Source organism: Sebastes fasciatus, chromosome 6, assembly GCF_043250625.1.
Source record: "Sebastes fasciatus isolate fSebFas1 chromosome 6, fSebFas1.pri, whole genome shotgun sequence".
NCBI classification, from domain to species: domain Eukaryota; kingdom Metazoa; phylum Chordata; class Actinopteri; order Perciformes; family Sebastidae; genus Sebastes; species Sebastes fasciatus.
This window is the reverse complement of record NC_133800.1, coordinates 18,407,842-18,422,186: the sequence shown is the minus strand read 5'-3', so window position 1 is coordinate 18,422,186 and position 14,345 is coordinate 18,407,842. Positions and strand designations below refer to the sequence as shown.

General features: G+C 42.8%; 1 protein-coding gene across 1 annotated transcript; it reads left to right on the top strand.

Moving 5' to 3' along the window:
* The first annotated feature begins 4,237 nt into the window (after positions 1-4,237).
* On the top strand, positions 4,238-12,606 carry LOC141769297 (hyaluronan and proteoglycan link protein 1-like). The gene is made up of 4 exons (XM_074638224.1): positions 4,238-4,474; positions 9,176-9,520; positions 10,363-10,662; positions 11,000-12,606. The coding sequence occupies exons 1-4, from the start codon at positions 4,384-4,386 to the stop codon at positions 11,287-11,289; spliced, it is 1,026 nt and encodes a 341-aa protein (XP_074494325.1). The 5' UTR covers positions 4,238-4,383; the 3' UTR covers positions 11,290-12,606.
* Positions 12,607-14,345: the final 1,739 nt, after the last annotated feature.

Genomic DNA, 14,345 nt, shown 5'->3' with positions numbered 1-14,345 from the left:
ATGAGGCTGTGACACACCGGCTTTGTGGCGTCAGAACTGCTCTGCTCACGTACATACCCGTTAAGCTTTCTGATCCCACCCAGACCTTTTAGAGCCCCAGTCGCTCACGTCATTGTTTCATCGTTGCCTTACCAGAAGCGAACAGCGTATTGTCTCAGAAATGTTTCCAAGTCTAATCACGTGTTGTACTAGTGCAGATAATGAGGACCACATGTTTGCCGATGGCTAATGTGAATGACGCTAACATGGGACAACCCATGCTTGTTCAGCTTTCACCTTTTCCTGTCCGGCCTTATGGAAAGTTTTATATAAGAGACTCCCAAAAGTGCTGATTGTCACTTTTTCGGACGCCATCCTGTTCTCATGCCTCTGATGGCCGGGGCCCCGGAGAGCTGCTATATGTTAACAGAAATCATACCACCCATCCAAGCGCTGGGAGCTCAGGCTGCAGAGAACCAGCTGTGAATGCGCTCATGGCCCTGAGACTTGGCTCGGACACAGCAGAAGGAGTCTCTGGGTGGGACTCCTCTCAGCCACAAGACATCCAATATACGTCTATACAGGCCAGTACATTCTGTACTCCCAAATGTGCACATATGCAGACGCATAGAATTATACAGTATTAAGAAATATGCATCTTACTAATGTGAGATGATAGACTTACTAGCTCAACACTATTGCCAATACTGGAAAAATACTATTCATGAAGATGCCAATACTAATCTCCAGGGCTGCTTTTTATGCAACAGAGACTTTCAAGTATACTGCATGTTTGAGGTTCGGCCTAGGTCTACGTATTGATAAATGTCTTTTGAAATTTTGAAACACTCAGTTCTTAAATGCAGGGATTCAAATATGTTCCCTGTTGGACTTTTTAGTTTCAGTAGCTGCGTTTCCATCCACCAGCTTCTTATGCACATTTTCAATTTGCACGTTTTACATTTGGCTGAGGTGGAAAAGTTGGTGTATCAATGAAAACTAAATAAGAGAAAATGCAATGAAACAGACTTGGTGAGGTAATCATGACATACATAAAGCATGTGACTTCAACATCCACTGAAGTTTCCACTCCATGCCGTCAAAATGCCGGCAGACAAAAACATCAGACTCCTCAAATTAATACATGGAACAAACCTAAATGCCATATTTCCATCACATTGTCTACATTTTAGGTTTGAGTGCCGCTCTTTCAATTACATCATCTTGTTACGCCCCCGTTTTCTGCAATGGTATGATAGCCAAGCCCCCAGAAAGTGTGCCAGGCTTTAAAGCAAATTTTACATAGTGGCCAAGCGGTGGTACTACAACTTCCATGTCTGTCACTTGATGCCATTGGGCCCAAAAATACTTTTTCCCATAGACTTACATTGGGAAAGAGACGTCTGTAACTCAGCGGAAAATTAGTTTTTAGGTATATCAACTTCCCAGTATGAACACTTGAACAGCCCTTATTTAAATCATTAGGCCCTAAAAGTTGTAAAATGCACTAACAGCCAAATCCAGAGTTATTTCCTTCCTCCATTCATGTGAATGAGACCCAGACCGAGGCTCAACCAAGGGTTTGGAATCGGGGTTAAAGAAAACACTACTGCGCTTGCTCTATGGATGAGGAAGATCGCCAGAAGATACGGGTATTTTATCACTCGGCAGTTGAGCCGTTTTGGCTTCACGCGCCACTGAGCAGCTTTCATAGGAATGAACGGGTGCCCGCCTCCAACGCTGTATCCAGTTCTCTTTATACATCCATGGTAATAGCACCTGACTGGAGAGTTAGCGCCACCCTTATCGATAAACCAAATCCTAATATTCGCAAAACAGTAGTGGATGGAAACGTGCATGAATTTGCATTTTTCTTTTGCAGATTATCTTGAAATTCTGTTAAAATTTGCATTGTATTTGGAGGGAATCATGGCTATAGGATATAGGTCTCCGTCTGGACAAGTCATCAGAAATGAAGTTCTACAGACATAAAGATCTACTACCATTACATGTTTCAAGACATGTCATGGTCATCAATCATCAATCTTTTACTTGGTTCCTGTAGATGAGCATGACATGCAGATGGAAGAACAGTAAATTAAAACAGAATCTATTTATCTATCTATTTATCTATCTATCTATCTATCTATCTATCTATCTATCTATCTATCTATCTATCTATCTATCTATCTATCTATCTATCTATCTATCTATCTATCATTACCTCTTATGAATCAGTCATATCATTGTTAGTACTGTAAGTGCTTCCCTTTATGCAACTGGTAATTACAGCAATTATGTAACATCTCATAAGTCACGTTCCATCAGCAGAGAACAGAAAACCCACAACGAGAACAAACCTTGCAGTTTCTCCAAACCCAGAGTTGCACTATGAACTGCCAAGCTCTTTCAAAAACAATTATTTTGACCTACCAAATATTTACAGTTTCACAATATGGCTTAGATATATGTTGATGGAAAGGCAACACGTGTTAAGCCACGTAACTATTTTTGCTGATTGTACTGCTTTCTTTTATGCATGCACACGGTATCTATCCTGCGCGAGCACTGCCAACTCTGCTGCAACCTATTCTTCTGTGAATTCTTTTGTCAAGCAGGACTGAATGGGAATATTGGAACACAAAAAAAGTAATTTTTTTCCAACCACATGTTCACACATTATGTTCTCACAAATGATTGGTTGCCGTGGGGGAAGGAAGTGCTCGCTTTTAAGCAGTAATCTTGCCGTTAACAGTAAAATTGCGATAATTGGGGACTTACATTGGCTTTGATATTCTCAACAGATGCTGCCATAGGTGATTGCAGCTCTGGTTCAAACTCGCAGCCTGTGTCAGGAGCCTCTGTGCCCTCACACTGGGGCCATATATGTTTATAATTTCACTCTGTGTGCTGGGGCCTATAGCCGTCTTATGTAACAGTTCCTCAGATCTCCAGAGGATTGGAGGCAGGGGCAGAGAGGATGTGCCCAGGGTAAGCCGGGACTTTAGAGTATACAACAGAGGCCCACCATGTTCTCTGTTGACATCTCTGCAGGGTTTGAAGGATTGGCAGACAGGGCAGAGGAGACAAAGAGAAAGAAAACAGCTTGAGTTGTCCCAGCTGTAATAACTCCAGTGATGGAGAGGTCCAGAACAGCATCTGCAGCGCGTCGCTCCACTCCCAGCCTTGCCATCTTTCAAAGACACTCCGGACGGCTGAGAAAACGTTTAGGAGGAGACCACACAGCCTCCCTGTGCTCATGGCTGGTCGCAAATGTATGTCCTATCTCCCAAGAGCTGCTCTGCTGACTCTGCTCCGCTACAGCAGCAGAAGAAACTGAGAGAAACATGCTCAGACAATTTACAGCAACCGCGGAAGTGTCCAACTGTGGGGAGGGTGCCAGCTGACTTAGTTACAGATGTTTGTAACACGACTTTAAACACTTTCAAAAAATATAGCCATGAATGTGTACAGAATAAATGCTATAGGGAAAAGAAAGAAAGCGAAGAGGAGAGTAATAAATAAAAGAAGCGAAGGCGAATAAGGTAAAGTATGACTTATAGGCAGGCCTCATTTTTATGGCCCTTTTACATTTAATGGTCTTGCATCAATTGTACATTTAAGCCAACAAGGCTGTAAAGTGACTAGACATCGCTTTTTGGACAGAGGAAAGAGCACAGGCCATTTGCACAGTTGTGCATGTCGACAATATTTAACTTATGAACATTAACTTGGATTTGTGTAATTGAAGCCTGATAAAGAGACCATAAAACAGGCATAATTAAATGGGGTGTAAGCCAGAACGAATGAGAGCTAATAGAGCGAAATCATAGTAAGGCTGCAAGCCATGAGACAAAGGATGTGGTGCAAAAATATTTTCATATTTTAAGAATGAGAACAAATATCTGATCAGTTTTAAAGGGTTTTACCTAAGTTGTGTAATCTTTACTGTATTGCATTCCTCATATAGGAGTCATTATAGTTCCCCTTCTATTTAATATACAGTTATTCTGGATAATAATCTGCAGGTTAATTGTCTGGAGCTTTGCTGCATCCCTCATGCTCCCAAGGGAGAGGAGGGAGTTTTTCCTAAATGATGTGGTGAAGGGGAGCCAGTATAGAGCTGTGCATGGTAATGGGCTGAGGGGTGGGGGAGTGGTCTCGACCATGTAAGGCTACAATAAAAGGCACTTGTCTAGACCTCTGAGGAGCCCAAACTTTCCAGTAGCACCACCGGCGGCTGCTGCACAAAGACAGACAGGAAGAGGGACAGCTAGATGAATCAAAATTAAAACAGAAGAAAAGTTGTTAATTTGGCTCTAAAGCTTTCCTCAACATTACTATTGAGTTTTATATTCATATTTTTATTGGACAGGGCCCTTTGTGTGAAAAAAAAGAGAGAAAATGACGAGTCTGCTGTTCATCACCATAATCTCCCTGACCCTGGCTGGCAGTGGGTTCAGTCAGCCGACGGACTTTCCCCTACAAGTAACAGGTAAGATAAAAAAAAATCACATAAAAAAGTTTGATATATAAGTGTAGGTGATTATCTGTTACCACCTTTTGTGAATGCATGTGTGTGTTTTGTGTGTGTGTGCGTGTGTGCGTGTGTGTGTGCGTGTGTGTGTGTGTGTGTGTGTGCAAAAATGTTACTGTGCATGAAAAAAAAAGAAGAACTTGAGGATGAGCTGTGGGAGCAAAGTGGTACCACAGCTCAGGCTTTATGTAACAACAGGGTCTTTGTAGCAGTAGGTAAAAGAGGCGTCTCCGGGGTAAATCACACACACACATACACACACGCACACACGCACACACACACACACACAGTGTGACTCACCATTGACTTGCTGCATACAGGCCACCACAGCATGAACTGGCTGGTGAAAACTGTAAATCAGCCTTCCATTGACACAGAGGCTCACTGCCCGGGCTACTGAATGAAAACCACACCACTAATACTATTGGTTGCACTCTTAAAATGGGTCACATGCCTCAGTGGCTGAAACTGGGCTAGTAGTGCAGGTCCCCTTTTGGATGTAAATTCTCACTAGAGTGCAAAAATAGTCAGGAATTTCCCACAGTAAAAGTCTTGACCTTTTGTCATGTTGTCTGTCTTCTTCTTCCTGTAGCAGACAGAAAATGAAAACTCATAGAAAGACGTCTTATCAGAGAGCACCTGCACTCCATCGTGAGGCTGTTATAATTCAAATTCACACTGGATGACAGACTGCAATACCACAAATAGATCTACCACTCTGTGTGAAAGAAAAAGCAGCAGAAGCTCTCATGTTATATGAGTGATATTTAATGCACTTTCAGCAGCTGTGCACGCTGACTCAGGAGATGTCAGATTATGAGTGTCTCAGCTCTCTCTCGTCCAAGACGGGAGGAAATGGTTTGTCTGCGGGGAGAATAGTTTCACTCTGGGAGGAGATGATGCTGTTTTATCCAAACATTGGGATTGCTCCCACTAGCCGGTGATGTCACAGGAGAGTGTCTTTACAGTGTATGTTTATAAATGACCTCACTGTCTGCATGACGTAAAAGCATTGGCTAGGCTCAGGCCAGCATAATCATCGTTCCATACAGCATAGCTTTTATTGGCCATATGAGACGTGTATTCTCTGTGTGTTCACGGGGCGTTGCCCGTCCTTATACCTACTGACTCACTCTGGCACTGGGAGCTTTTGGAAATCCGCCACTGTAACAGGCAGCCTGACAGAAGCCAAGTTAAGATTAATGACCCGCAGCTAAACGTATAGAGCCCCGTGCTGAGCAGCAGCCAAATGACTCTGTCTTTCCCTGTGAGGTAATAGTCTGTTAAGTCTAATGCTCACTGTAGTTGTTGGTTACTGAGGCTTGGCCCCGTTGCTAGGGCTGGGTGGGAAAAAAGGAGCTAGGCTGGAAATGGGGCTGGAGCTGGGGGCTGCGTTGAAAATGCACTTATAGATGAGATGATGGAGCCATGTTTGGTGCTTTTGCATTTGTGTTAATACAAAATGGCATATGTGTGATACCCATGTGAGCGATGCACACCCACACTGTTTTTTTTGCTTGTTTCTGCATGACAGAGAGCAGTTTATTGGAATTAGTGTGTAGGAGTTGGCCCTGCTGCGTTTGTCCCAGCTGTGCTTGTTAATTCTTTCTCCATATTGACACTAGCGAGCCAGAAGAGAATAAAGCCGTGGGATATTGCGAAGCATCTCATATCTATCTGCTCTGTCAGAGGGTGTGGCACATTGTGGCACACACTGATAGAAACATGCAGTGACCGCCTTCATAGAGGAGAAGGGGATTTGAGCCTATTAAACATTTTGTTCTCCCAATAATGGAAATTACGCTTAGGGGTTTAACAGCATAATTACACTGTTGTACTTTCAGAATATATAGGTCACTGAGCAGACTTGGACCACTGTAACATTGTTGTTAATTTACAGCTCGGTGTTAAGACGAAGCAGATGGCTCCAATCACTTGCTATTACAACCTTTAACAGAGTCGGGGAGAATTGTGCTCGGTAATAAATTGGCAGTGGGTCTTGGCTGCAGCTGTGGGGCTTTTTTATTGTCATGCACACATATTCGTTTACTTACTTTGCTGTCTTTTAATTCCCAGCAGCAATCCACAAAGATTTCAGATACCGTTTAGAATTATTTGACGAGCCATTTCGATGTTAAATGTGACAATTTGGCGCCACCTTTGACCTCAGAGAGCCTTATATAAATAGGATGTGGGTGAGGTGCGACAAAAAGCAGAAAGGCTTCCTTCTCTTCCTGAAAGGCTAAGAACACACAACAGGCTGTTGCTTTATGAGCGTAGTGTGCCCCACATGGTCGGGGCCACATTCTCCCGTGGGAGAATGTCTGCTGGTAACTGCAGGAGCAGGAAAGACTGTGGAATTACTTTAAACATGCCTGCCTCTCTGTCGGCTGCTACTGTCTCGCAGGGACCATTACTTTCAAGGTTGCTCCAGAATATATGATACGTCTAAGAGACAGAGTTCTATACTGTGCTTTCATTTAGTGATCTATCAGGTTAGTATGCATACAGTCATTCATTCCAAGCTTTTCTCTGCATTATGTTGGCACTGTGATGTTCAATCAACCCCCTCCTTCGATCTCACATTTCGGGATTACAAACCACATCCAGCAGTTGGTTTTTGTCTCAACAATGTTTCCATAAGACAGCACAATGAACCCCTTTATTCGATCTACTCTAATTTCCTTAGTAAGATTTAGAAATTTGGGAATTTTTTAGGGTATACATGTTAGCTGGCATCACATCTGGGGAGCTGGTGCTGACGACACTAGCGGCTTCACCTTGGCCGCGGCTTTCGATGAGCACCACAGGTTTCAATTGCACTTCATGCAACTAATACCCATGCAGAGAGTTTATGAGGCACGGCGAAGCTGTGAGTCATTCCTCGCTGACAGAACGGGCAAAGAGGACTCTTGTCCAGACTGCTTTTAAACTTCCAAAGAATATGAGTAATTAGCAGCGGTGAAAAGGGTGTTTCCCAGCTTGTAAAATACCTGGCATCTCGTTGACCAGTCGAGAGGCAAGTGAGGCTCCTGGGTGTGGTGAGTCTCTGACATACTGTATATATGAGAAGGTTTGCAGACTAATGAAACAAATTTAAAAAATGTAGGGAAAAGTGGCACAAGGATGGACTGAAAGGTAGATTAGGTCTGTCAGCAGTGATTCTGCTAATAAAATCCTTCTGCAGGAGAGCTCAATACTAATGATCTGAGCACCACTGAACAGAGTCCAGACACGCGTCTACTGTGTGGTTAGAATGGAGGATTGGGGCAGTTTGGCATGATGTTGATTAGAAATCGTTTCAGTGTCACTGCTTTGTGTGTGTGTGTGTGTGTGTGTGTGTGTGTGTGTGTGTGTGTGTGTGTGTGTGTGTGTGTTGGGGGGGATGGGTTTATCCGTGCAGAAGGCAGCAAAGCCAGTAGCTCCTATTATTTCCCGTATTGCCCATGTGGGAAACGTTTTCCTTTTTTGGGGATCCAGTGACACAGAGAGTCATGGCTCTAGTGTTGCTGCTCAAAGTGAGGCCACTCAATATCCCCAAATCTGAAAGTAGAGACAGACTGGTTTATACACAGTTCTTTCATATTGAGTTAAGTGGGAAGGAAATAAATCAGAAACAGAGCAAGGATTTTTTTTAGTGAATACTAGACATGGCAATGGCATTGAACCAGGATCCAGCCTGCAGACTACTTAAAGCTAAAACTACAGTTGATTTACTCAGTTATAATTACCATATTATCTTACAGGTTCTGTGCATTGCAGAGTTTGACTCCACTTACAAGGCTGATTGTTCCAAGGCTGTACCTGTGGTGGGGGTCAAAGGTCGTGCACATCCATCCATCTGGTGCTTATTATTGCCTGGCACAGGCCGCCCCCTTGCTGGTTCGGGTCCTCTTAACTAAGCAAGCCCTGTGAGGTCTAAACATGGAGGTCAGGGAGATTGTGGGAACCCATGGTGAGACACAAATGACCTGCCATTGGGGGTTAAAGGGTGGCCTAGTTTGGACAGGAGTGAACAGAGGAAATGCACGTAAGAAAAAATAATGATGACAGCTGGATTTTGTATAGCATAAACTATATTATCTGCTTACTTCTCTTGTAATTCATTTGGTGCCTGATAAACTTTACACAAATCAGATGGAACGGATGAAAGATAAGTACTTCATTTTGAGGATTTAATGCTGCCAAAGGTTTATAAGTGCCAGGACTGACAGGAACAGGAAGGAGACTGAAGGAGGACGATTGGCTCCAGGGGCTGAAGACTGGCTGCTGTCCAACACTGTATCTAATAAACCAAATAGGATACACCCAGACTCTTTGATAGTTTTGTGTGAGAGAAAGCTTTTGTGTGTGTGCCCGTGTTGTACAATACAGTACACACATGCCAAAACATGCCGTTGAACAATTATGTTCAAAAAGAAAGACCAATAAAAAGGGGGAAAAGCAGTTTTGGTGATATTTTTTTCCCTTTTTTGGTGTTTTCACAAACAGACTGCAACAGTTTGATTCCAAGCACGAACATTTCTGCAATCAATGTGTAAATTTATAGTTCTAATGTATGTAAACATTACATCATATTTTCCAGTATAAATCCAAGTATCATAAACCTAATCCCCACCACCAAACCCAAATAAGGTTATATTATGTTCTCTTTTCCAGTTATGGTTATTGCTGAAATGGGCGTTAACGTCACCCTGCCCTGCCGGCTGCTGTCCAAAGACGCCATGTCCTTTGGTAGCGTCGGCATCCGAGTCAAATGGACCAAGGTGGCAGATGATGAGGCGCTGAATGAGGATGTGCTGCTCTCAATGGGGTTCCACAAGAAGACCTACGGAAGCTTCGAGGAGCGTGTCTTCTTGGAGGAACACGACAATGAAGACGCCTCCTTAGTAATAACTGACGTCTCCATGGACGACGCGGGAAAATACCGCTGTGAGATCATCAACGGGGTTGAAGACACCGTTCAAGAGATTCACTTGGATGTGCAAGGTGTTGTCCTTGATGGTAAATCCTGTTTTTTTAATATCTTTTTAGAAATTTAGCTTAGGGATGGGCCGTTAATATACCAGCTGTGATAACATTGGGAGCTCTTTCGCCAGTCATTTGATGTGTCCTTTCCTCAATTAATCATATTTCTCAACAATGTTTTTGTTTCTAGTTATTGAAAACATCCACATTTCGTCAGATTTTATAATCACTAAATTGTCTTCTTTTTAAAAATGTGCCATACAGAGACTGCTTTTCATGCAAGTTATGGTTATCAACATATTAATACATGGATCCCTAAGCTAAATCATTGCAGTGTGTTAGAGCTCCTCCGCACCAAAGGGCGGCTCCCACCCACCGTTTGTTGATAGTTTCTCACATGTGTGAGGGATTAATCTGGGTGGAGGCTGGACACGCACATGCAATTTGAGAAAAAATATTAACACTTTGCTTCTTTGATACAGCTGTTCAAATCTGCAAAAATCTTTTGGTAATCACGAAATACTTTTGATAATGTATTGAGGTAAAACTTGGCATAAGGAAGGCAACATGATGAGTCACTGTCAGAGCATTTCTGCAATTAAGTCAGCCTTCATATTTCTTTTGAATTGGATTGCACTGATGCGTAGATTCACTTTTGAATCATTATTTTACTACTTCTTGTTGGATCCATGCGGTTAAAGCAGTTTAGAGTACTTTGCTTTGATGTTTAATGCAGCAGAACTGAGTTAGCAAAGTCTGGCCTCTGGAGACAACTGCCGACATTTTACGAGCTGTTGGACATTCACTAACATAACACTAAACACAGACTGATGGCTGACCTATTATCATATTCATTTCATCTTTTCTACCTCGCCCAGGTGTTGTGTTCCCATACTTCTCCCCTGTGGGCCGCTACAACCTGAACTTCGACGACGCTGTGCAGGCCTGTCTGGAACAGAACGCTTCTGTCGCCACCGTGGATCAACTGACTCAGGCCTGGAGGGGCGGCCTGGACTGGTGCAATGCTGGTTGGCTGAGTGACGGCACAGTGCATTATCCCGTCGTCAGACCCAGAGGGCCTTGCGGTGGCAACAACGGGCCTGGCCTCATAAGCTATGGTAGCCGTGACAAACTGAACAGCCGCTATGACGTCTTCTGCTTTGCTTCTGCACTCAAGGGTGAGTTTCTTTCATTTGTTTATCCATTTTCTTGAATATTTTTTTCCCTGTGTTTGTTGGACCCATCCACCTCCCCTCATGCACACCATAAGCAGTCTTTCTCACTTTGTAGTCTACATCACTAGCTCTGAGCGTAACATATCTACGCAGATGCGTTTGCATTGCACTCAGTACAGACTACATGGCGTATACATGACACGCCAAAAGCAACAAAGGCATTGTTATTGCACACAAAATGACTTACAAATTACCGTGTCATTCATACGCCACTTGGTGCGACTGGGCTGAGAAAAGAGTTCCTCCCCCTGACCATCTGTTTTGCTCTCTCTGCTGTCAGGACGTTTCTATTGGCTGGTCCAGCCCGACAGGCTGACCTTTGACGAGGCTGTGGAGGCATGCTTAGACGACGGTGCAGAGATTGCCAAGGTCGGCCACATGTACTCCGCCTGGAAGCTTGAAGGCTACGACCGCTGCGATGCCGGCTGGTTGGCTGACGGAAGTGTCCGCTACCCCATCTCCAGGCCCCGCAAGAACTGCAGTCCCAACGAAGCTGCGGTGCGCTTTATGGGATACCTAGACAAGCTGCAAAAGTCGTACGGCGTCTACTGCTTCAAGGATGAGCAGTGATGCGGTACTTAGGAGTAGGGAAGCCATAACCACCAAAGAGCAGCAACAACCACAACCAATAAAAACCAACAATAATGCAGATAAGCTTTGGATCTTAACTAGCATGAGCTCAATACCTTTCTGAAACTGTGATAATCCTCTTTAACTCCTAAAAAAATACTGTACTGCCATATGCAACGAATGACAACATACTTTGTAGCCATTCAGTTTTGTTTTTCTCAAACTGTGCATCCATTAATATTACAGACTGTTGGGGAAGAGGCAACAGTGTTAATATATGAGTGATGTGACAGAGACAAGAACTTGATGGTTGTGAAACGTGATCTAAGTTTAGTTTGTCTTCCACAGAATGATTAGACGTGATGATTTAGAGCACATACGCTCACGTGCAGATGATATTTGCTACTTTAAAATGTATGTAAAGAATGGAACAATGTAATAGGTTATGCATTCATCAAGTATCACATCAGTGAAAGACCTTAGACTGATTACAGAGTCATGAACATAACTACCACTGTCGCGCCATATACGTACATGTTATATTGCAGTAAGTATTCAACTGGACCCCTCTCTAATCTCTAATAAGAGTTGAAGCTCTTTTTTCCACATCTTGAACTGCAGGAGTTGTGATCAAATTAACTGTTTAACAAGAAAATGAATGTAAATGATGGACTGTGACCTATTCTGCATTGATAGCTCCCATTAGATCTCCCAATTACAATTTGAAAGACAGTTTTGTTATTGTAACCTTATGCGGTATTTTTGTTTTAAGTACAGATCTTCCCCTTTTGCCCCGAACACAACCTTTACCAAAACATACTACAAGTACGACTAACAAATGTGTTGCTGAAATCCACAATCTCACTGAGGTTATGAGCTGTAAAAGGTAAATTTCCTCTAGCACTCTATTGTTTTAAAAACCTGGGTAATACTGACGACCACTCTTTAATAAGGATTAATTGATAGTCATGCTGTAGTGACTGGATCTGGATAAATGTTTGGGAATAAAGAATCAAAACCAACAAAAACCACCACAGTGAGCATGTTTTGGACATACAGAGCTGGTAGTCTACAGGTGGGCCACACCCAGATGATAGCACCCTTACAGTTACAAAATTATTTGATATTTTGTGTTTTACTTTTTCTAACCCTGGGCACTGACATATGGTACTTACTGCAGGCTACATGTGCTGAAATGGTGATGCATTGTGAAAGCAAAACTTTAAAATGTCTCACACTTGTGCATGAAAAAAGTTCCTATCGCCATGTACCTTTTTCAACAAAGCAGTTTGAAATAAAGAATACGTCTTTTAAATATTTTTTTGAAACTGTCCCTTTTTCAACAATGAACATTTCATTTCCACTGGAACCAAATCAACATGCATTACGTGAACATACAGAGGTTTCAGCAGAGATTTAAACAGTATTGTTTAAGCTGCCAAATTAGGGGCCATGTATCTGGCATGAACCCATGTCGTTGAGAAGACTTAAGATTAGACTCCCCTCACATTTATTTATTCTTTGGCATTTATTTTATTCAGTGTCAGGCTGCCAGCTCACCACTTAGTTAGACAAAGGGAACAGTAACACAGTGCTTAAGAGTGCTTGTGGGAATGCATGGGAATGGGGTCAGATTTAGGTTGATACAGAAGGGAAATGTAAATGTGTGTGATGGTAAAAAAAAAACTAAAAAAAAACACTAAACCAAGCTTTTTGTTCTGTGGACGCTGCAGCAGATAGCAACAGAAGAAACAGAGATTTTGCAGAACTTTTCACACTTTTTTTAGCATAGAAAAGTCTAATAATGATGCTGAAATACAATCTGAGTAAACTATACTATTACACACTTGAAGTAAATGCACAGAACATTTGTTTCTGCACTCTGGCATAAAGTGAGCTTTACTTTGTCTTTGGGTTTGTTTATGCTGGAAGCAGACAGTTAAATTGATGAGCAATTGTGAATTGCGGCTCTTGTGGACAACCACCGTCTGATTGCTGATGATTTTGCAGGAGTAACGCCGAGCATTTCATTTTGTTCGCTTCTGTGGTTTCAACCAATGAAATGTTGCAAGTCTAATAATGCTACATCACAAACCGTATCCAGATTAAGCAACAGGAAAAGACCATTCAACATCATTTACAGTATGATGGACACTCTGTATCGGACTCGGACTGAAACGCCAGACAAACCCAAGGAATCAGGAGGAGCTAGGGTGGGTTTTCTTTCCAAAACAAACCAAGAAAGCTTGTTAAATCCCAGAGAGAACTGGGCTGAGAGGGCCAGGTTTCTTTCTGCTGATCACCCATGAGACATCTGTATTTCATGAAGCAACCATATAAGTTTTACTCTTGCTGGGGCACCCAGGAGCAGCCTTTAATCACGAGTCAAGTCTACTCTAATGACAGAGTGGGCAGTCACAGCGAAAACCACAGCAGCCCAAACTTACACAAAGATTACATCGACCAGCTTGATGTTATTACCCTGGTAACGGTGCTTTGTGCTATTCGGCAGTGTCAATGTCGACTTCAAGTCACCGCTGTGTTAGGAGGCGCTCTGGGAATAGTGGTGCATTGTAATGTACTCAAAAAGCTTCTGTTGTTACACCAAGGGAATTCATCTGCTTTCTTTATGCACCGCAATGTAGACAGAAGAAATATTTGACATTCAAGAGGAGCCACCTACAGCCATGCTGTTGACTAAAAAAAGCTGTAGTGTGATATACTTATGCAGGTCCACAGTTCTGCAGTATCAGCCATTTCAGAGTAAGTGTTCACTTTTCCCTAATCCAGTTCTTCCTCCATATGTTTGCTATAATTCACATTGCCACTTCCTATCTGCTCCCCCTGAATGCACCGTCTGTCTACCGAGAGGCTTGTAGAGCATGTCTGATGGGGTTTTCAAAAGTGTTTGATGTATGTGCAAGACACTGCAACACTTTGGAAATGGGACACTGGTATGATGATGTCCTACAGAGCGTGATTGTGGTTCACAGAATTCAGTGTAAATTCCTTATATTATGTTTAGAGTTGAGTTGTGTGGGTGCTTTACAGAAGGA